Source organism: Biomphalaria glabrata, chromosome 13 (assembly GCF_947242115.1).
Source record: "Biomphalaria glabrata chromosome 13, xgBioGlab47.1, whole genome shotgun sequence".
Taxonomy (NCBI): Eukaryota; Metazoa; Mollusca; class Gastropoda; family Planorbidae; genus Biomphalaria; species Biomphalaria glabrata.
Window position 1 is genome coordinate 16,936,153 of NC_074723.1, and position 21,883 is coordinate 16,958,035.

General features: G+C 37.3%; 3 protein-coding genes and 1 long non-coding RNA gene across 4 annotated transcripts; 2 read left to right on the forward strand and 2 right to left on the reverse strand.

The window, feature by feature from the left end:
- Positions 1-683: 683 nt before the first annotated feature.
- LOC106078419 (uncharacterized) lies at positions 684-11,003 on the reverse strand. The gene is made up of 2 exons (XM_013239272.2): positions 10,852-11,003; positions 684-1,805 (listed from the first exon to the last, which is right to left on the reverse strand). The coding sequence occupies exon 2, from the start codon at positions 1,708-1,710 to the stop codon at positions 742-744; it is 969 nt and encodes a 322-aa protein (XP_013094726.2). The 5' UTR covers positions 1,711-1,805; positions 10,852-11,003; the 3' UTR covers positions 684-741.
- Positions 4,691-5,866, forward strand: LOC129922431 (uncharacterized). The gene has a single exon (XM_056008452.1). The coding sequence runs from the start codon at positions 4,691-4,693 to the stop codon at positions 5,864-5,866; it is 1,176 nt and encodes a 391-aa protein (XP_055864427.1).
- A 636-nt stretch (positions 11,004-11,639) lies between the features above and the next one.
- LOC106078418 (uncharacterized) lies at positions 11,640-17,458 on the forward strand. The gene is made up of 3 exons (XM_056009027.1): positions 11,640-11,767; positions 14,304-14,524; positions 16,072-17,458. Exon 3 carries the CDS (start codon positions 16,088-16,090, stop codon positions 16,691-16,693), a length of 606 nt encoding a protein of 201 aa, XP_055865002.1. The 5' UTR covers positions 11,640-11,767; positions 14,304-14,524; positions 16,072-16,087; the 3' UTR covers positions 16,694-17,458.
- A 571-nt stretch (positions 17,459-18,029) lies between these two features.
- Positions 18,030-21,243, reverse strand: LOC129922508 (uncharacterized). The gene is made up of 2 exons (XR_008774514.1): positions 21,105-21,243; positions 18,030-18,499 (listed from the first exon to the last, which is right to left on the reverse strand). It is a non-coding gene; the product is annotated as an uncharacterized LOC129922508 (long non-coding RNA).
- Positions 21,244-21,883: the final 640 nt, after the last annotated feature.

The following is a 21,883-nucleotide window of genomic DNA, read 5'->3' on the forward strand; positions in this document are numbered from 1 at the left end:
CAGGCCAAACACAACCTCGAAGACATCAAAGAAGTGTTGAAGTTAATGCCGCTCGTGCACAGCAAAAAATACGGTCTTGCGTTTTGCAAATGATAATATGTAGGCTACAGTGTATAGCGTACATTTTTTTGATATTCTTGTTGAATTTCAAACAAAATTAAGTGTAATAAATAAATTTAAAAAAAAAAAGTGTTTGGGCATCCGTGTCTCTCTGCTGTCACTTTTTTTTTTTAAGTTGTCTGCATTGAAAAAAAAACATTTTTCTTTGGTCGCAATCAGACCGGCCCATTTGGTACCGGCCCACCGGGCATTTGCCCGTTTGCCCATATAGCCAGTCCGCCCCTGTTTGTAAAATATCTAAAAGAGTTGGGTTCTTTTTTAAATCTTTTAAAGACATTTTTTGAATAGTATTATAACTAAGAGTTTTGTTTTGATGCGTTCTTTGTTAGTGTGTTCGGCATTTTTTTTTTATTAATTGAGCTCAATAGAAATTTCTCATCAGTGGAGGATCTTTAAAGCGTCTTTCAAATCCCCCCTCCCCCAAGAAAAAGAATCTTTGTCATTTCTAAGAAAGTTTAAACTTAGTATTAGTATTTGAGTAAACGCTACAAACTCTTCTAAGACTGATAAAAAATTATTAAAAAACTAAATTAAAATAAAAGAAAATAGTGTGAAAACAGAAATCATGGCGTTATGGATTTAATGAAACACTGTTGTGGAAGCAAACATGACTGGCAGAGTTTAACGCCTCTTGGATTTGGTTTTTCTTTTTCTACCCCGTGAAGCCTTTTTCTTGCTCGCCCTTGGACGTTTTCTTTGCGCTGGCTTCTTTCTTCTGCTGACTCTCTTCTTGGCTTTCTTTCTCGACCTGGACCTGGGTCTCGACCTTCTCCTTCTGACTTCTTTTACTCGGCGAGGTCTTTTCCTATACGTGTGACTTGGACGGTCAGAGGCTCTCTTGCTGACACGTTTAGGGCTTGTCCACTTTTTTCTAGAATAGTCACTTACCGTGGAGCTGAAGCTTGATGCTCTGTCACTGCTGCCAGACTCCGATCTCTCTCTTCGACCTTGTGCTTTTGGTTTCTGCTTGGTTATGTTGCGTGTCGGCCTTTCCTGATCAATCTTCTTTGGCTGATCTGAATCTCGCGCTTTGGGCTTACCCTTGGATTGATCTTTTTTCTCAATTTCTTTGGACTTGCTGGCATGGGCAGGCTTTTGCAACGCCTCGTCCTGACCCCACATGATTGGGTACACGTATTTGAACCGCGTGACGGTGAAGAGGTTCTTCATGAAGTGCTCCCAGCGAGAGACGAGCGACCTCAGAGGAAACATGTCCAAAACTGCGGGCGAGCACTCGGAACTGAAGCCCTTTTCTTGGGCGCTTGCAAAGCTGTGGACGAAGCGGCTTTTAGCTAGCATTAGTTTCCACAGCTTTTTGGCTCGCCAAGGTGATAAAATAATGGGGCACTTGTTGGTGGACTTTTGTCTGGATGAATGGGAATCGTTATAATTGTTGCCCAGGCAGGTTTGATTTTTCAAAGGTGAGACTAATCGTGTTATTCGTCCTATGAAGGATGACTCACCGCAAAATTGACCAAAGCAAGGGGTCATGTTTGACCACCTCATTAGTCCCCTGAAGTGGTAATCAGATTGGGGCTCCTCAGGTAAGTTTGTGTCAGCTGCATCACTGTGCTTCTGCTTGCTTGTCATAGTTCTGGTAATTTGATTAGTCAGACTAGCTTTACTGTTTGAATCTCTACTGGTCTTATACAAATGCCATCTTGAAGACTATCCAATCTTAAGACCTACAAAGAAAAAAAATGACACAGATAAAAAAAACTAATTTAATGAAATTAAGTAAAGTAAAGTTTCCCTTTCAGACCTTGAGATCTATAGGGGCAGATGATGTTAAGGTCATCTGCTTCTTCGGTTAACGGTTAACGAGCAGGGTGATATGTGGTTAGCACGACAACCAACCGCCTTTACTTCCCCAACTTAAGTCAGGTACCTATTAGAGTTAAGTGGACCCAGGGGCCCCCCTAAAATCCCGGAATACAAAATTTCATTCTTTACCGAGATTTGAACCCACGACCCCGGGTTCGGAAGCCAAGCATTTAACCACTCAGCCACCGCGGTACTAAAATATGACAAAATGCTCCCTGGTAGTACCCAATCACAAAAGCCAACCTACTTTTAGCCCATGAATTCTTGTATCACCTCTCCCCTCCCCCCCCCCAACCCGCACCACACCGCACAATTAACAATCCTGAATTTTCTTCGCCTTTTTAAAACCAAATTAATTAATGAAAACAAATAAATTGACTAATTGGTTTTTTTTTATTATTATTATTGATAGTGTCATTGACTATGAATAATCATGCAAAATTTCAACTCCGAGGATGAGATGTAGGAGGAAAAACGTGTACAAAATTTAGTAAGGGAAATAATTCCACATATACAGCTCCATCTCTCAATAAGTAGCATTTATTTACCACTTTCTATTCCAAAAAAAAAATGTTTTACTAATAATTGATTAATTAACTGATTAATTGTACAGACAGACAAAGTGAGTTGAGATAACCTTTGTAAAAACAAACACAAACAATAAGAGCCAAAAAAGAATAGAAAAACAGAGAAAGAAAAAAATGGAATTTTAAAAAAAAACAAGGTAGAAACTTTTTATTGATGTTAATGACAAGGGCAACAACAATGCTTCGTTATTTGATGCTGCCATTGTAAAGACACCGTCCATACTTCATTACAAATTTGAAAACCTTCCCTCCATCTGAGCTGTTAGCATAATAAAAGAGCTTCTATTTGATATTCACGTTGCATACATATACGACATCAAACACAGAATACACAATAGCCGTCTTTCAATTTCCATTTTTTTTTCTGGAATATTAATCTTAATACCTTTTATTATTTATTTCCCCACTTTTGGGCGAAGTATTTCAATACTCAACTCGATAATTACTTTTGTAAAGTGCAATACATTCAAGACTATTAGTTGCCCCACCCCCCCCTCTCCATTAAAAGTATGAGCTTGACAAATACTATTAGGGTTATAGTTTATAAATCAAACATGCAAACAGCGATGTCCAATATCTTTATTTATATTCAATTTTCATAATTACATAGTTTTTATTGGATTCGAATTCATATGAATATGTTAATCGATTGATATTTGTTGCTCATAACTATATAGTATTTGTTGTATTCTAATTGATATTTTTTGTTATTTTTGTATCTTTCATCATTTAAAAGTTTAGCTTTCTAAGCATTTCTTTTTAAAAACAAATAAATCCGCTAAAGCCTGTCAATGTCAGACTCTATTGAGCGAAATGTGAAACTAACAAGGAGAAAGCAAAAATAGTAGTTTTGGGAAATACCCAGATCTTATCAAACAATACCCTGCATCGCGTGGATAGTATGGGCCTCATCAATTATGCAAAGGTTATATAGCGCCCATCATTACTGGCAGCAAAGGACAGTAAAAAATGAATAGCCGATCATTTAAAATTAGGTTGTCATGATTTTGATTATTTTGATACCGGAGACAAAAAGAAATTTGCATAAATTAAAACCTTTTCATTTGGTCCTTAGAGCAGTTCAAGGGCACTATCGTACTTGTAAGCATAAACTGGGAATACAATGGTCAACAGAGCTGACCACAGGAACACGAGAGCTCCACTTCAGACTGTCATGTGAGACCAAAGTAATGTAGCCGTTAATTGTTCAGCAGTCCAGCGCCGGTTTAAAGTTTTTCTTTGGTTAGGGCGGTCGCTTAAACACTGATGTTCAAACAGTTTCATTCACGTTGATATAACAAAATAATAAAACAAAAAAAAAACATATTGCACCAATTTAGAATCAGTGGTGTAGCTAGCGATGTGGAGGCCTGGAGGGCTTGACTTCTTGAGTGGCCCCTGCATTTTCTCTCTGACTCTCTCCCTCTCTCTCTCTTTTTCTATATAACATTCTCACAATATGTTTCATAACCTCTCTCAACGTTTCAATCTCTCTCTCTCTCTCTCTCTCTCTTCCCTTAACTTACTTTCAATCTTTGTTACTCTCAGTCTTTTTATCTTTATGAGCATCTTTTAACCTCTCTCTTTTCTTTCAATTTCTTTTTTTCTCTCTCTATCTCTATCTCAACCTTTCTTTCTAAGCCTTCCTCTCTGTATGTCTGTTCGTATCTCTCTCTCTCTCACTCTCTCTCTCTCTCTCTCTCTCTCTCTGTCTCTCTAACACATAATGTTATGGATTAGGATAAGCAGGTCTCGGTTCAAAATCGTTTCTTCTATGTTTATTCATTTGTGTAGTGATTATAGTGTCTGTTCTCATTGAGACATAATTCCAGCTTCACATGAGAGGTACAGCAATAGTTCGAACACTTTTCCGTTACTTGTTCATTGATAGAGCAATGGATGACTACTTTTACAAATGTAACGCGCCAATACATGACAGAGACTTTAACTGCCTCTCTTTCAATGTAGTACTTAATCAGTAATTTATGGCCATTTACGTTACTAACTTACTTTTGTGTGAACTCCAGATACCGAGGTCAATAACCAGCACGCTTCCTTCCCATTCCGACCTTCAGGAGGTTTGGACAAAGTTGTAATGACCTATATGGAAACATTCTAGTCTTCTATTGAAATATTTTATAAGCCAAAAGAAAACCATTATGCAATTCATCTCAGACATATTAGTCATCTCAGACATATTACTAGTCATCTCAGACATATTACTAGTCATCTCAGACATATTACTAGTCATCTCAGACATATTACTAGTAATCTCAGACATATTACTAGTCATCTCAGACATATTACTAGTCATCTCAGACACATTACTAGTCATCTCAGACATATTACTAGTCATCTCAGCCATATTACTAGTCATCTCAGACATATTACTAGTCATCTCAGACATATTACTAGTCATCTCAGACATATTACTAGTCATCTCAGACATATTACTAGTCATCTCAGACATATTACTAGTCATCTCAGACATATTACTAGTCATCTCAGACATATTACTAGTCATCTCAGACATATTACTAGTCGTCTCAGACATATTAGCCATCTCAGACATATTACTAGTCATCTCAGACATATTACTAGTCATCTCAGACATATTACTAGTCATCTCAGACATATTACTAGTCATCTCCGACATATTACTAGTCATCTCCGACTTATTACTAGTACTCTCAGACATATTACTAGTCATCTCAGACATATTACTAGTCATCTCAGAAATTTTACTAGTCATATTAGACATATTACTAGTCATCTCAGACATATTACTAGTACTCTCAGACATATTAGTCATCTCAGACATATTACTAGTCATCTCAGACATATTACTAGTCATCTCAGACATATTACTAGTCATCTCAGACATATTACTAGTCATCTCAGACATATTACTAGTCATCTCAGCCATATTACTAGTCATCTCAGACATATTACTAGTCATCTCAGACATATTACTAGTCATCTCAGACATATTACTAGTCATCTCAGACATATTACTAGTCGTCTCAGACATATTAGCCATCTCAGACATATTACTAGTCATCTCAGACATATTACTAGTCATCTCAGACATATTACTAGTCATCTCCGACATATTACTAGTCATCTCCGACTTATTACTAGTACTCTCAGACATATTACTAACCATCTCAGACTTATTACTAGTCATCTCAGACATATTACTAGTCATCTCAGACATATTACTAGTCATCTCAGACATACTACTAACCATCTCAGACATATTACTAGTCATCTCAGACATATTACTAGTCATCTCAGACACATTACTAGTCATCTCACGCCTCGTGTATCATTAGAAATTAATGACAACTCTAAAAACAGAAGAACAAGAGTATAAAACAGAAATCTGAGTGTCTTGAATAAAATTGAAACGGTAGCTGCTAATTATGTTTCCGATTAAAAAGATGATTGTGATAAATCCTAAGAAATAAACTTGAGCAGTAACGGCATTTGTTTAGAACTGTCAGATAAAGGTGTTAAGTCGTGCATATACAATTGTCTTAAATAGTTTTTCGTAGAACAAAACAAACAATATGGATACATTTTTCGGATGTATCCTGATGGTGCACTGATACACTCCCAAATAAACCTGACCCCGGGCCTAGGCTAAACAAATTCTGGCCCTGATACTAGTGTTGATACAAGTGTGGGGTAGGGGGAGGGCAAGGAGTGGATTCAAGAAAGGTTTTTAATATTTCCTCCTCGAGTGTTGATCACATCGTTTTTGTTATTGACATCAGGTAACTTAATATCTTTGAGTCTCCCATTGGGTAGCCCCACGAGAAGCCCTAGGTCACGCTGGCCGGAACGTACTTGTTCCCACTTGTGGCTGGGCTTGGATTTATTGTGATGTAATCTTTTACGGTCGATAAATGGTTCAACCTTCGTTCGTTAGATCAGTAGGATACAGGAATATCTAGCCTTAGACTTGTGTCTGTGTTCCTCCTAGGTACGTTTTTTTTTTCTCAAAATTAGCTGACGTATAGTACTACATTTACTTCAGACATAGAAGGTGCGGTAGATGAGTGGTAAACCGATTTATTTCCGAACTGGGGGTCCCAGGTTCGAATCCTGGTGATAACTGGGATTTTTAATTTCGGGATCTTTAGGGCGCCTCTGCCACCAAATTCTAATCGGTTTCCCGACCTTAATTGTGGAAAAGTAAAGGCGATAGGTCGTTGTGCTGGCCACATGAAACCCTCGTAAAACGTGGGTCACAGAAACAGATGATCTTTACATCTCCTGTCCTATAGACCGTATGAAATGGGAACTTTACTTTTTAATTTAGAAATAACTATAAGTTGGAAATGTGGCCAATAAAATATACAGAGTAAAAAAGGAAGGAGTTGTTAGTAAAATTAAAGCCCATTAAATGATTAAAACTAGTCATAACGTTGTTTTTTAAGAAGAGAAATCTTCTAAAATGTACAAAGTCCATAGAGACTTAAGGACTGGTGAAGCAAATTTTATATATATATATATATATATTCGTCCTCTTCCTCCAAGTTCTACACTAAACAAATTGTGTAGAACTGATCATTATATCTGACTTCTACCTTTAAAAGTTACTAAGTTCCATATTTATTTTGGGAAATATTCAAAAGTTATAAAAGTGCCTGTTGAAAGAGTACTATCGAAAGTTATATGGAAATAGACCAATAGATCATTTCTACGTGATCAGGATCTAAAGGAAATAGACCAATAGATCATTTCTACGTGATCAGGATCTAAAGGAAATAGACCAATAGATCATTTCTACGTAATCAGGATCTAAAGGAAATAGACCAATAGATCATTTCTACGTAATCAGGATCTAAAGGAAATAGACCAATAGATCATTTCTACGTAATCAGGATCTAAAGGAAATAGACCAATAGATCATTTCTACGTAATCAGGATCTAAAGGAAATAGAATTTTCAATGCGCTCGTATTTTCATCATTGGTCCAGTCTTCTCCCCACCCAAAGAAAGGAAGTCACGTGTTCAGTCACAGTGACAGGAAAGTAAGTAGAAACCACTTGAACGAGATAGTGAGACTTTGATTGTCACCACAATGCAGGAGAAAATGAACATACATACTAATAGACACTCTTTAGATGTTGTTAGGTAATATTAATTTAATGTTGAGACTAGATTAAAACTCGAAGGCTGAGCGGTAAAGCGCTTAGCTTCTGATCCGGGGGGGGGGGGGGGGGTCCCGGGTTAGAATCCTGGTGAAGACTTGGATCTTTGGGCGCCTCTAATGGGTACCTGACATTAGTTGGATAAAAGTAAAGGCGGTTGGTCGTTTTGCTGGCCACATGACACCCATCGTTAACCGTAGCCACATAAACAGATGACCTTTACAACATTTGCCCTATACATTGCAAGGTCTGAAAGGGGAACTTTACTTTTTTTACTACTAGATTAAAATAATATAAAATCGTATTGGGCATAATGCGGCTCATATAATGTAACCGTTTTTTTATGTCAATAGAATCGGGTCAACTCTAACCATGTCCGATACTGTACAGCGTCCGGGATCGGCTGACACTATGCTGCTGGTTTGGAAACCTCGAGAGGAGGACTACAAGCAAGTGTCCGCCCAGATTGCTGGGACAAAAAACGAGCAACAAGCCTATAGAAAAAATAGAGTGATTCAAATGAAGCTTGGAACGTATTTGAACGAGGTCAGCCTGCAAGAGAAACATTCTGCCTGCATTTTCATGCGTGAGAAACGAAGGTAACTATATATGCGCTAAACTTTATTTAAAGCTCTGTACTCAGAAACTAATACATTTGTTTTCTATTCCAAGTTTTAAAAAATATGTGAAATGGTTTGAAAATCTCAGCCAATTACTTTTCAACTCTTTACATAGTGTGTTGTTGAATGGAATAATTTAAATTGATCTATTTCCCCCTCCAGATTACTTCAACAATTTTCAAAACGTTCCATTGTTCCACCTTCAGTTCGTATGATGGAACAATTAAAACAATTCAAGGGGAATAAATTCTTCAATCCTGTCAATGAACTCAAAGGAATTCCGAATGTACTCGACGACTCTTTGGATGTTATTCCGGAACCTTCGAAAGATCAACAAACTCTTCAGTGCGATTCAAAAAGTTTAGTTTCGTTTCCTAAACACAATCACTTCCCGCCTGCTTTTGCACACGACCAGGAAGTTGCGTCTGACGATACTTTGTCTTCCAAGAAAACATTTTTTCAGATGTCGACATTGGAATCAGAGCTACGGTTTCCTATCATCAAAGGAAACTACAGGGATGACACAAAACAATGGAAAGATTTAAACCCAGTAAAACATAGCTTAGTCTTTCCTAGTATCACAGCAAAGGAAATTAAGCGCACTCAGCAGAAACCGTTGGGAAATCTTTTGAATAAAGCGACAAATGATCTAAGTCAAGTCGAGATGAAGACATCTAGCAGTCAGACAATATCTAATAGCTTCCCTGAGAGAAAGACTAAGAGGATACTAAATATTCTTTCCGTTGATAACTTTACCTCTGAGATTAGACTAAATAAAGCCACCAAACTAAGGATCAAGAAAAACCTAAATGTTTAATGACGGAACTTCGTTATTTTCGATAAAAATGTAAATAAAATGTGGAAAGACGTTCGTTATTGTAAAAATACTTGTAGGGAACTTTCGGATATTACGTAACGGCCAAGAGGGTCAAATTTGTTACGATTTGTTACAAGAAGGAGGGGGTATGAAGGGGCGGGTATGAATGCAACAAAGACTGTTTAAAGTTTAAACGCTTTCACAAAAGATGCTTGCGTTCCATCATAGACATACGGTGGCAAGACCGCACTACAAACATCGATGTCCTTGCGAACACAGGTATGGACAGTATAGAGGGACTTCTTATGGCGCGACAGTTACGCTGGGCAGGGCACGCATCCCGTATGAGGGACGAACGTATGCTCAAAGCAGTCTTTTAATAAACTGAAGGGTGCCCCACGGAAACACCTTAAAGACCAGCATAGAAAAGACTGACTGACATAGAAGAGATCATCTGGTTGCAGGCGGCTTCGGAACGGACAGCTGGAGGTCACTTGCAAAGGCCGTGGGATACTCATGAGACCTGTTTTGGTCATATTGTAAGACATGCCTCACTGTCTAAAGTAAAGTCATTCTTCAAGGTACAGTGGAGGGAGTGCAAAGAAAGGGTCACTCAAAGAAAAGTTGGCTGGACAACGTAAAAGAATGGACCGGCCTCTCTTGATATCCTACTAAGAACAGCTGCTGACCAGGAAAAGTGGAAGGACTTTGTTACACGAACTGTCACAGCACCTCTATATGAATGTCAAGGGACAGAACAGATATGAGATAGATTGTTATAAGTAATTATTTTTTACATGGAGGACAATGGGATCTAGATCTTCAAATTGGCTTAGCTTAGAAGTAACGTGTTACTTGCAGAAAATTTTTTTTTGTGTCCACAGAATTAAGTTTAGACATTGTGTGTTCTGTTTGTAGCAATAAACAATGAAATAGAAAGTCATTGTCAAATTTTTTAAAATACTTAATAGTTAAATATCAGCTGCAGTAAAAGCACAGTTTTTTTTAGTGTCCAATGAAAAGACAGGATAAGATAATATGAAAAATAGTTTGTCTTATACTGAAACAAGCTATTCATGAAATGATTTGAGTTTGTCCTTTGTTTTTTTTTTTCACACAACCGGCTTGTACTTTGAGGCGATAATCGTGGTCAAAGAATACAAATTGAAGCCTAGGGAATGAGGTATGATCCACGAAACAGGAAAGATTTGAATAATAATAATTATAATTGGAAGGTTTGAACACAGGAGAGCTCTGCCTAATAATGCCTGATGTTAAAGCTAACCAGAGTAATGGGATGGAATTTAAAAAAAAATGGTTGTAAAAATACATCTCGTGACCTTTAGGTAGGTAATCGAACATATTGCAACAGTCGGGAAGATCCTGCGACGCTGCTGATTCCAAAGTATATAGACTATTTTCCTTTGAACCCCATAGTTGCGTGGGTTACAACGTCAGACTTTACTGACTTTAGCTAATAGTTCCTACTGTTTATACACCAAATATTATTACAATATTAGAAAAGGGCATATTAGATTGACTAGTATGCTAGATCTAGAGATTTACACTTTTAGATATAGATCTAGATCTAGAGAAACTAGACTGACTATACATAGTCACATAGTCATACTAGTGACTAGTTCATCTAATCTAGGTCTTTCTGGTTCTTGTGATTTTGACTGATTTGTTCGTAGTTGGCTGAAACATTATGTTATATTTACCTCCATCTTGAACCCCGCAAATTACAGCACATCTTGTCAATAATGTTAGCCTAAATTTCGCCCATGCATAGAGCGTTTTTATCCAAACTAAACCTTGATCTTGACGACAGAGATCGCGCCAGTCAATAGGATTTCGTTTGTGTTCTCTGCTGAACAGTGCATCACTTGGTTCAAGTAGGGTGCTTTTATTCTATCCTGCGCACTTTCAGATTCTATTCAAAGTTTGTTAATTAACAGAGTCTTGGACTGAGTGGGATCATAACTCCTAATCATAGTGCTGTGTACATAAATGATGCCTTGATAACTAATATGTTGATAATATCTAATAACTAATATCTAGTGTTGATTTTCATATTGATTTTTTTTTTGTAGGAAATAAAAATGTTTTCCTTTCTTATCTTCTAAATTACAGACGTCCCTTTAATTACCTCCTTCTCATACTCATATGTTAATGTAGCATGCATTGTAATTAGAAACTCTCATAAGTCATTTGGTTTGCTGGCTGATTCAGGCAACCCGTTTCATGCTCTAATAGTGCTACGGAAAAAGGAGCACTTGTACGAATTTATTCTATCATAGAGAATAAGACGATCAATCTTCAGACAGATCAGACAGTCCGACTTCAGACAGAACAGACTATCAGGTTTTGGCTGCCTCAGCTAATTCTCGTTCAAAACTTACGTATGGAAAAACGAATACTATATATATTTCATGAATGCGTTTAAAAATAGACTTTGGGCGTCTTCTGCAAAGAAGACGCGAGTCAAATAATTTCAATACAAAACGGAAGTCAACAGCACAGCGCCAAGTAAAACAAAGCTGTCATGCAGATAGTTCAAGGCGGCTTTAGGATTTCGTTTTTTAGGTTTTGGGGCAGAAATTCTACAATGAATAAATAAGAAAGAAAGAAAAACTTGTAAGTTCTATAGATATCGTTAAACACTTCATCAATGTGGTTTTAATTTACCAACTTTTCTCAGTAGATGTAGATCTAGATATTGTTCAAAATATGCCAATAACTGAGTAACTGAGTAAGAAAACCGAAATCGTTTTTTTTGTTCTTACATAGACAATTTGTTCTAATTTTGTATATGTCCAAAACTATGACTTTTAAAAACAAACAAAAAATAGTGTTCTATTAGTTATAGAATTACGATCTTTAGATGGCATGACTTTATTAGGCCAGTGTTGGCTTGGTTTTAGTCGCTGTAAGATCAGAGGTTGTATATTTTGTTCCATGCTTGTTTGACACTTAACATTAAATCACAGAGCCACATTCTGAATAACTTAAGAGATGCATCTCTGCATGACAATGTGCTAATGATAAGTTTTATGCATTTGTTAAGAAAATATCTTGCTTTGAAAAAAGTATTAAAGGTACTGTTGTGACACAACTAGGCTACTCTATGGCATGTGTGACCAAACGTAACACACGGTCAAGAGAGTGGACCTGGCCAGTAGTGGGATGGAGACCGAGGAGGTGTGTGTTGTAAAGAAAGAGAAGAGAAAAACATCGAGTGGAGTGGCTTGGATAGAAATGTTAGCCTTGTACATATGTTACTAGTAAATTCTTGCAATTAAAGTTACTTTACAATCGAAGGAATTTGTGTCACCATAGGTACCCCTTTCAGACCTTGCGATCTATGGGGGCATCTGTTCCTATGGCCAACGATAAATGGGGATGTCACGTGACCAGAAACAATATTACGTCCCAACGTTTCTTTTAAACAATTCAGGTTTTGTTTAGAAATGTTCAGTTTGAACTATTTGTATAGACTCAGTATAGAGCAATCATAGCCCAGTAAAGTTGTTATTTTTAGTTGAAATCTCTGGCATTAAAATCCCATAATTTTAGTTTGATAAGGTGGAGGGATAGTTGAAGGTAGCTCGCAATGTCCTGAAGAAGGATTTGAACGTCAGTAGGTCAGTAGGTCAAAAATTTAGCCATTTTTGACAGAAAAGGGGGAGGGGCTAAAAAATGTACAGCCAAGAAGAAAACCAAAAACACATAACACTATAACGCCAACTGAACACAGCAAAATGCTATGTGATGGTCATAGAGTCAATGATTGCTATAGACAAAAAGCCAAGTTCCCATTTCAAACATTGCGGTTTATGTTATTTGTTTCTTTGGTCAACGTTTGACGAGCAGGGTGTCGTGTGGCCAGCACAATGACCAACCGCCTTTACTTTCCACAACAAAAGTCAGGTAGCCATTAAAATTGGGCCTACTTAGGAGAGCCTAAAATATCCCGAAATTCAAAATCCCAAGATTTGAACCCAGGACCCCAGGTTCGGAAGTCAAGTGCTTAACCACTCAGCCACCGCATCCCCGATTTCTATTAAGACAAAAAAAAAAGACTTTAAAAGATGTATAGACTGTAAAGATATTGGACGGATATGTTAGTTTATGTTTAATGATAATGGCGATCCATAGCCTGGATCTTCAGACTCAATGTTCTTGTTTAAGGTTGGAGGTCGCTAGCAGACTAAGAAAATATTGTGAACTATTTTTTTGTTTTTTGTCGAGAAAAAACGTTATGCTTCATCGAGTACAACCCCAACACCAGACTAGCCGATGTTACGATAGCGCTACAACAACTTGACGTTCAGATCCTAAGTAAACATTTAGATTACCTTAACTGAAAACTTTTTTTAAAAATCGTTCTTCAATAAGATAGAATTAGCCCACTAAGACTAGTCAGTTTTATTAGGATCATAATCACGTTTGACGTCATAGACCTTAAGAAAAATAAAATCATTAAGAGCCCACAAATCCAGAAATTTCAATTTTTATAACAACAGAAGCGCGTGAGTCGTGTGTAGCTTGTTCTGATTGGTTATTTAGGCAAAGTACACATTCTTCACCATGGGAAGTTAATGATTGGTTATTTAGGCAAAGTACACATTCTTCACCATGGGAAGTTAATGATTGGTTATTTAGGCAAAGTACACATTCTTCACCACGGGAAGTTAAAAGTTGTGTCAAGGACTATAGTAAGTGATCAGATTAATACATCGACGTCTGCTATAAAATTGTCGACTCAACACTTATTCTCATGGTGACAAACAAAACTGACAGAATTACTTTGTGCCCGTGTTTGATCGCTTTTGTTTTTGTCAAGACATTTGAAGCACCATTTCTTGTCTTTCTTGGTTGTTCAGCTTCGGAGGCGCAACGGTTGAAAGATAAAGCGTTTGGCTTCCAAAAGTAGGGTCCCTGGTTCGAATCCATATGAATACTGGTATTTTTTATTTCGGGATCTTTAGGACCACTCTGGATTCACCCAGCTCAAATGTGTATATGACATTAGTCGGACAGCTTCTTTTACTTCTACTGCTAATCCAAACTGTTTTCATTACAAAAGTCATTTTTTATAACCACTAAATATTTTAGCTCTGCAGTATTTTATAGATTTATTAATTTCTCTTTCTATTTAACTATATTCCAGGGCACAGGTCCAAGTTCTGTGGTCTTAATGGTGTTCGCAGGCCATTTCCCGTCTGTGGCCAGCTGGAAGTTCGGTATGAGTAGATGTTAGCCTAATCTTCAAATCTACTTCCTGTCGTCCGGAACCAGTTGTGATGAGCAAGAAATTGCATTAATATCAATCTTGTGAAACTATTCTAAGTCTGTGGCTTTTATCTCTGAGATGTTACGAAGGGAAACGCCGTGAGTATTGTTTGAACAAGTATGTGGTGCGTCCGGGGCGCATTCCTAGGCTTTAAATAAATGGGTAATGGGTTATGGTCAGTCTCTTGACCTTGCTAATGAGATCCAAAGGAACGCTTCGCATTACATTTGACATCATCTCAGTTGCAGAAGCTGCCGGAGGGAATGTCATAGTTGCTATTCCCAGTGCCTAAGGGGCTTCCCTCCTGATTTTTCCTCGAGGTTGTCTCCTGAAGCCTCAGTACCGCAAGGCAGCTGGGGTTTGAAGTCAGAGTACCTCTCTGCTAGATGCATTGCCTTACTAGGCTGACGAGCTCTATCTGCATGAAAACCGGTTTTGTGGCGCCCTTCACCTGTTGGTAAGAGCAGTTTCGCAGGCTTAATATCTCAGCCACAAGAGCAGGCCAGGTGCTGGACTTAGTTGTCAGATGCTATTATAGAGGCATGCCATTAGGGGTATTTTTTATAGACAATGAGAGCTTTGACACACCTGGCCTTGACAACCTATAAAACTGAGTCTGTCTTATTGATGTACATTTCATCAGCTATTATTACTCTATTTTGTAATGTGAAGTGCACTATTGCACTGAAGCCCAAACTACTTCCTGAGCGCTGCCTGGTCTCGTGAGATGCGCTCTGGACTGTCGTCCTGTTGACTTGAAGGTCGTGGGTTCGAACCGTGATCGCTTCCATCCCCGTCGTCCTGCGGGAGGTTCTTATTTGCTAAGATGTACTTATCTTCAGAACCTGAAGGGGCATCATAACCCCGTAAACAATTATCCGTTCAATGACGTATCGATGTCTGGCAAGATGGAGACTTTTGCCACAGTGGAAGCAGAGGTTCTGTTCTATTGGACTCAGCAACAAAGATAAAAGTTCCTTTTTAGACCTTGCGATCATCTGTTTCTTTGACCAACGGTTAACGAGCATGGAGTCATGTAACCAGAACAACGACCAACCTTCTTTTGTTTCCCCAACATAAGTCAGGTACCTATTAGAGTTGGGTAGACTCAAAGGCGCCCTAAAAATCCCAGGTTCGGAAGCCAAGCGCTGAACCTTTCAGCCAACGCTTTTAACAACTAAGATACTGATTGTAACATGGACCACCAATTAGCTAGTAATTCTTTTCCCTAAGAAATACATCATTTGTCAAACTTATAGGAAAATCCTTAGAGACATTCTCGAGTATCGCGTCCACCCACTCAGAGACCCACCCACACAGGGACATTTAATTTGAAATGCTGAATAGTGAAATCGTACAAAAGTCCCTGCAATCACAAGAAGTTTCCAATAAGCAAGCAGTTTCAGTCTATTTCTTAAAGACTCACTTTTGAGACTTTAAGAAGATGGTAATATTTAAGTTTTATATGGCTTTAACTTTAAACAATATTTTCTAGAGAAACAATTCACAAATAAATCTTCATTACGTGTTCAGGCAGTAGGCTTAGTTGTATCAGGTTTTGACCTGATTTTATTAAATAATTGTAGCTTAATATTAAAATTTTGAATAAAATCGTTCAAATTTTGTATTGATTTTTTTTTTTCAGAAAATAAGAAAAGAAAATGAAGATCTGGCTACTTCTTTTGCTAGCTCTGATAGTAGGCTACATTAGTTTTTCAAACTGCAAATCCAGTAAATATATGAAACAGCATAAAAAGGCCCCTTCACAGACAAAACAAAGGTTTGAGAACGACTTTCTCCCAACACTGAAGTTAAAAAGAGTCCACAGAGAGCCGCCCGATGTTGAGCACGCCTACCACGAGGAGCACAGAGATCGCCACATTTCATTGCCAGACTTCCACGACGAAAGCCACGTTGAGGTGTTTGGTCACGTGTACACGCACGACGGAGATCTGGTAGGGGCGTCCAAGTCGGAGCTCGGATACGACGTGGAGGATTGCCATGTGTGCAGACACCACGCGGAGGAGTATTTCCACCAGGAAGGTGAAGGCAGCGGCGTGCACGACTATGGAGATTATTATGATCACGAATACATGGGCGATGACATTGATTACTACTTCGAGGTCCGAGGGAGAGGGGGTGGTGAAAGAGACGTGGAAGACTATGTCTTGCTTGAGGATGAGGACCAAGACTGTTGCAGCTGTAACTGTCAAAGGAGGCACACACATAAACCACCATGCAAGAGAGACCAGGATGGGAGCTGTTAACATGACTCTTTCTGTTTCTGCCCTCGTCCTCCTTTGCATTTTGCCTGTTCAGAGTATTCATAAGAGGAAAAACTTATTTTTTGTTATGGAAAGTGATACTAATTGTTCTTCAAAAATTAATTCAGTATTCTTGAACGTATTACCAAATGTAAAACAAGGAATAAGTTAACTTATAGTTTCATTGCTATAGAAACATTAGTGTGCGCACTACTGAACCAGAGTATTATATTGTCACTTTGAAAACTAAAGTTGCTTTTAATTGTATATTTACGAATTTCATAAATTTGATTGTATCTTAGCATAGCTAAGATAGCTTCTTATAATAATGCAGTAAAAAAAAAAATTAAACAAAGCATACATCTTTCATTTTACAATCTTCTAAAACAATAATAACAATAAAAAAAAACTGACTCGCTATTTACATTTGTTTACAAAGAGTCAAATGGAATGAACTTTTGAAATGTAAAGCTAAGCTCTATTATATATCATCCTAGGCAAAAGAATGATCCGAGATTAATTGAATTAGCTATACTGTATAGAAAGAATTTTAAAGCATCCAAAATTTAAAAAAAAATGAATTAGTCAATTTGAATTTAGATATAGTTGAATGTATTTGTAGGATTCTGATGTTATAAATGAATGTTTAGATAAAGACTTTGAAATATCAAAAATGTAACATCTATAATGTATTTGGGAGTCTAGAACATCTGTGCATTGGCTGCCTGAAACATATGAAAAAAAAATGAAATAAAATGGTTTTGTTTATCCATGTTGTTTATGTTATTTTAATATGTAAATAATTGTATCTTCTTTTATAAGTGTATAGATAAAAAGTAAAGTGACCCTTTCAGATCTTGCGATCTATATGGCATATTATGTTCTTTTCTTCTTTTATAAGTTAAGAAATAAAGTGACCATTTCAGACCTTGCGATCTTTAGGGCAGATCAAGGTAAAGGTCATCTGCTTCTGTGACCCAGGGCTAACAAGATTGTCTTGTGGCCAGCACAACGACCAACCGCAGTAACATAAATGAAACATCTTCCAAACGTTTAAAATGAAACTGCTTTAGAATAAAACAAAATCTTTTCAGAATACTTTTAATGTGCCACCAAACAGTATACATGTTGCATAATATATGCTGCTTGATCGTGTGGTATGTACGCTGGACTATCGTTTGGACTTCTCGATGGTCTCGGGTTAATGCCCCTTCCGCTGCCATCCCCCATCGTGCTGCGGGAGGTTTGGAGTAGTAACTAAATTATCTTCAACTGTGAAGGAACATCCGAAACATGTAAAATATTTTACAAACATTTTTTTTTCTTCAAAGAATACATGTTGATGTTGTTAGGCAAGCTTTATTATTTCAATCTATTTCTCTATTATTTCAATCTATTTCTCTGTTCTAAGTCCAATATTTGTTCGCGTCAAGCTGACAATGTTACTTTTATTTCTTGCTCAGCGAAGACATTCCGTTTTGAGAGTCAGTTCCAACATTTTCTCATTGTGAAAAGTTCGACAAAAAAACTTGGAAGATCTCTGTCCTCATAGTGACTACACCCTGATTGCCTCTTCCTCCCTCTTCCTTGGCCCAGTTGCCTCACGTCCGTTTCTGCCTTTCGGTCCATGCCCTCGTTGCCTTCATCGAAGAATCCATCTTCATCCATCTCGTCGTCTTCCGTATCAGGGCCTGCCTGGAAGCCAAACACGAGACAGATCATGGACATTGTGCAGAGCAGAAGGCAGACTGCCAGGAGTGAGCGGCTCATGTCGGAGGTCGTCTAGCCATCGACACGTCACCCAACTTCCTGAGAAAAAAAATAAAACAGATAAATAGATTATGACAGTGAATAAAAGTTTCGTTATGAAATAAAGGAAGTTTACTCAAGATTGTTTCTGTGAAGACCTGTGAAGACCAGGTCGTTAATAGGGTCGGCCCTAACAATTGCGGGGCCCTATGCTAAACGGACTGTGCTGGGCCCAGTCTGGGTAAGAGTAAGGATAGTTAGTGAGAATTAAGATTTTATTTTAGAAAATAAATTCGTCTTTGCATTTTATTCACTCTTTACTAAGTACAAAATCCAGATCAAATTAACTTTACGAGCCATCTACAGTTGATAGTAGTTTTCCAACAAAAAAGCGGATAAATATTTAGATTTTTAGATTTACTATCGACTAGCAAAATATCGCGCTTAGATTTTTTTGTAGAGATCGAGATAGATTTAGATCTATATTTATATGCCAGTGACTATTAAAGTAAATAAAGTATTGGAACTTCCTGTTTTGCTTATAATTCGCCCTATTATTAGATCTACATTTTTATTACATGAAATGTGACAAAGCCGTTTTTTTCTAATCGCTCGTAAGATTGGCGTTTTCCATGTTGAATGACACCCCAAATGAAAATTATGTCTAATTTTCAGGAGAATTGTATGAGTTTCCAGGAGATTTTAATAATTTCAGGAAATTTCCAGGATCTCCTGTAAATACTAAGTTATAGATTAATGGTTCAATTTAATAATTTACACCTAGAATTAACGCGGGCCCTATGAAAGTGTGGGGCCTACTGCGGCCGCATAGGTTGCTGTAGCCTAAGGCCGACCCTGGACGTACGGATCCGTGACGTGGCAACGAGCTATTTGTCTAAACTGCCCACATGTTGCGACTTTGCAGGTCAGTATTCGGGCCATCTATGACGATTGATCTCGGCTAAACTACTTTTGATAAACTTATCTGTTCTAGGACATATTGATAAACTTATCTGTTCTAGGACATATTGATAAACTTATCTGTTCTAGGACATATTGATAAACTTATCTGTTCTATGACATATTGATAAACTTATCTGTTCTAGGACATATTGATAAACTTATCTGTTCTAGGACATATTGATAAACTTATCTGTTCTATGACATATTGATAAACTTATCTGTTCTATGACATATTGATAAACTTATCTGTTCTATGACATATTGATAAACTTATCTGTTCTAGGACATATTGATAAACTTATCTGTTCTAGGACATATTGATAAACTTATCTGTTCTATGACATATTGATAAACTTATCTGTTCTATGACATATTGATAAACTTATCTGTTCTAGGACATATTGATAAACTTATCTGTTCTATGAAAAATTGATAAACTTATCTGTTCTAGGACATATGACGCGATGTTCCGCCAATGTGTACACATCAAAACTTGTCTACAATGCTTTTACTTACAACGGTGGGATGTGTGGCTGGGCTTCCCTCCCACAAAATGTCCACAAATGAGATATGACCCCTCTCCCTCCCCCGCTGATCTACAAATGAGATTGGACCATTGTGCACTGGGTTATATAGGAGCAATCTTTTCAAAAACTTTTATTATTGTCAAACAGTTTTAATTCCTCCCTCCTATGGGGTGCAGACATCTTTGGTGAAAGCGTTCAAGAAATTTTAATTGATTTCTGTATAGTACAGTAGTACTAATGTCTGGGATAAATATAGAAGAGTTGAGAGAACCACTCCTGGGTAGAAACTTATTTCCAATGACAGGCGGAACGATTTATTCTTCTCGTTTTGGAGGCGTTCAAAACTATCACTGGTCCTTGCGAGAGGAATAACTTCCCTGAAAACGGGTGCGTCATTTGATACTGTGCTTCCCAGATTTTTAAAGTGATTCGTCACTTTAACGCGTTTCCATTCACTTTAATCTTTGGGGCTTTGTAGATTGTATTGGGAGACTTCTTAAACATGAATTCTGTTTCTCCAACGTTTATTATAATGAATAGCAAAAGAGTCTAGTGCCCCTTCCAGACCTTACAACCAGAGGATGAAAAAGTAATATGTTTCTGAAGCATAATGTTAACAAGGGTGTCATGTGTCCAGCAAAACGACTAACCGCCTTTACTTTTTTCCCAATATAGTTGAGTTGACATAACGGTACCCAAAAATAAAAAAAATTTTTTTTTTAATTCCAGTAATGGCTGTGATTCGAGCCAGAGACATCTAAGCTTGGAAACCAACCTCCGTACCCTCAATATAAAGCAAAATTAAAATGAAACCCTATAACTAAAGTATGTTAACTTTTAAAGATCAAATAAAAAATAAATGCGATCTAGCACTAATTGTTCACTGTAACTCGCTAGAACAAAAACAATTTAGATTTATGAACATTATCAATGTGTTTATGAGCCTACGGTTTACAAAAGGACTACAAAAAGTATCAAATCGGAGGCGGGCGGTGTAATCTTTTATATTACCTTGGATGTTAATCTCAACTAGTTTACATTAGTATTCATGACCTCGAGTCGAGAGGTGATCTAGATCTAGATCTTTTCTAGACTGTAGGTCTAGATCTGCTTTCAATGTAACCAATTGTAAACTAAATAATTTACAGCTTAAGCACGATCTAATTAATTCTTACCTTTAGCTACGACTAGCCAGTAAATAAATATTAAATTTGAATGTATCAACTAAAATAGAAACTATTTCTCTCTTAACCCACTAAAATTCACGGAACGAAGATTGGAGATGCCAGCACGAGTCTAGACTAGAGAGCTAGATATCTAGACGGGACACGTTTTAGAGCGCGTTATGATTAGTGCAGCCAGTGAAACAAATGTATTTAGACAGATGTGCACTTTTTTTTTTAACACAAAAGTTTGAATGTAACATAAGTCGAATCTTGTAAGTATACTTATTGAAAAATGATAAAGTCATTATTGTATACTTTTTTTTTTAATTCAAGAAAGTCTATGAATGTTATAGATGCACTGTTGATGTATTATTTGTGCATCGATATTTGTACAAATGCTCCTCCTTTACTAGTGCTATTAGAGCATGGAATGGGTTTCCTTAGCCAACCAGGAAAACCAGTGACTTGGCAGAATTTAAGTCATGGTTTAACAACTTAAAATGCATGACTGGATGCATGACGCGTAGGTCGTAATCCTTTGAAGTGACGTCTGTAAGATAAGTTATTAGTATTCTTCTGAGAATCAAACAATAATTGTATTATTACAAAACGTTGATGTGTGTCTGTGTACGTGTGGATGTGTACGTGTGGATTTTGAGAAGTTGTTCGTACCCAGTACTTGTATACTGTTTGTGTCTGTGCTGATAATTGGTCGTTGGGTGATAGCTCCATACAGTCAATGTAACGAAACCGTTAGGTATATTTAAATATTTTATGTAAAACTTCAA

Coding starts and splice junctions, on each gene's coding strand:
- LOC106078419 (XM_013239272.2), bottom strand. CDS start 1,710: ATGACAAGCAAGCAGAAGCACAGTGATGCAGCTGACACAAACTTACCT.
- LOC129922431 (XM_056008452.1), top strand. CDS start 4,691: ATGCAATTCATCTCAGACATATTAGTCATCTCAGACATATTACTAGTC.
- LOC106078418 (XM_056009027.1), top strand. CDS start 16,088: ATGAAGATCTGGCTACTTCTTTTGCTAGCTCTGATAGTAGGCTACATT.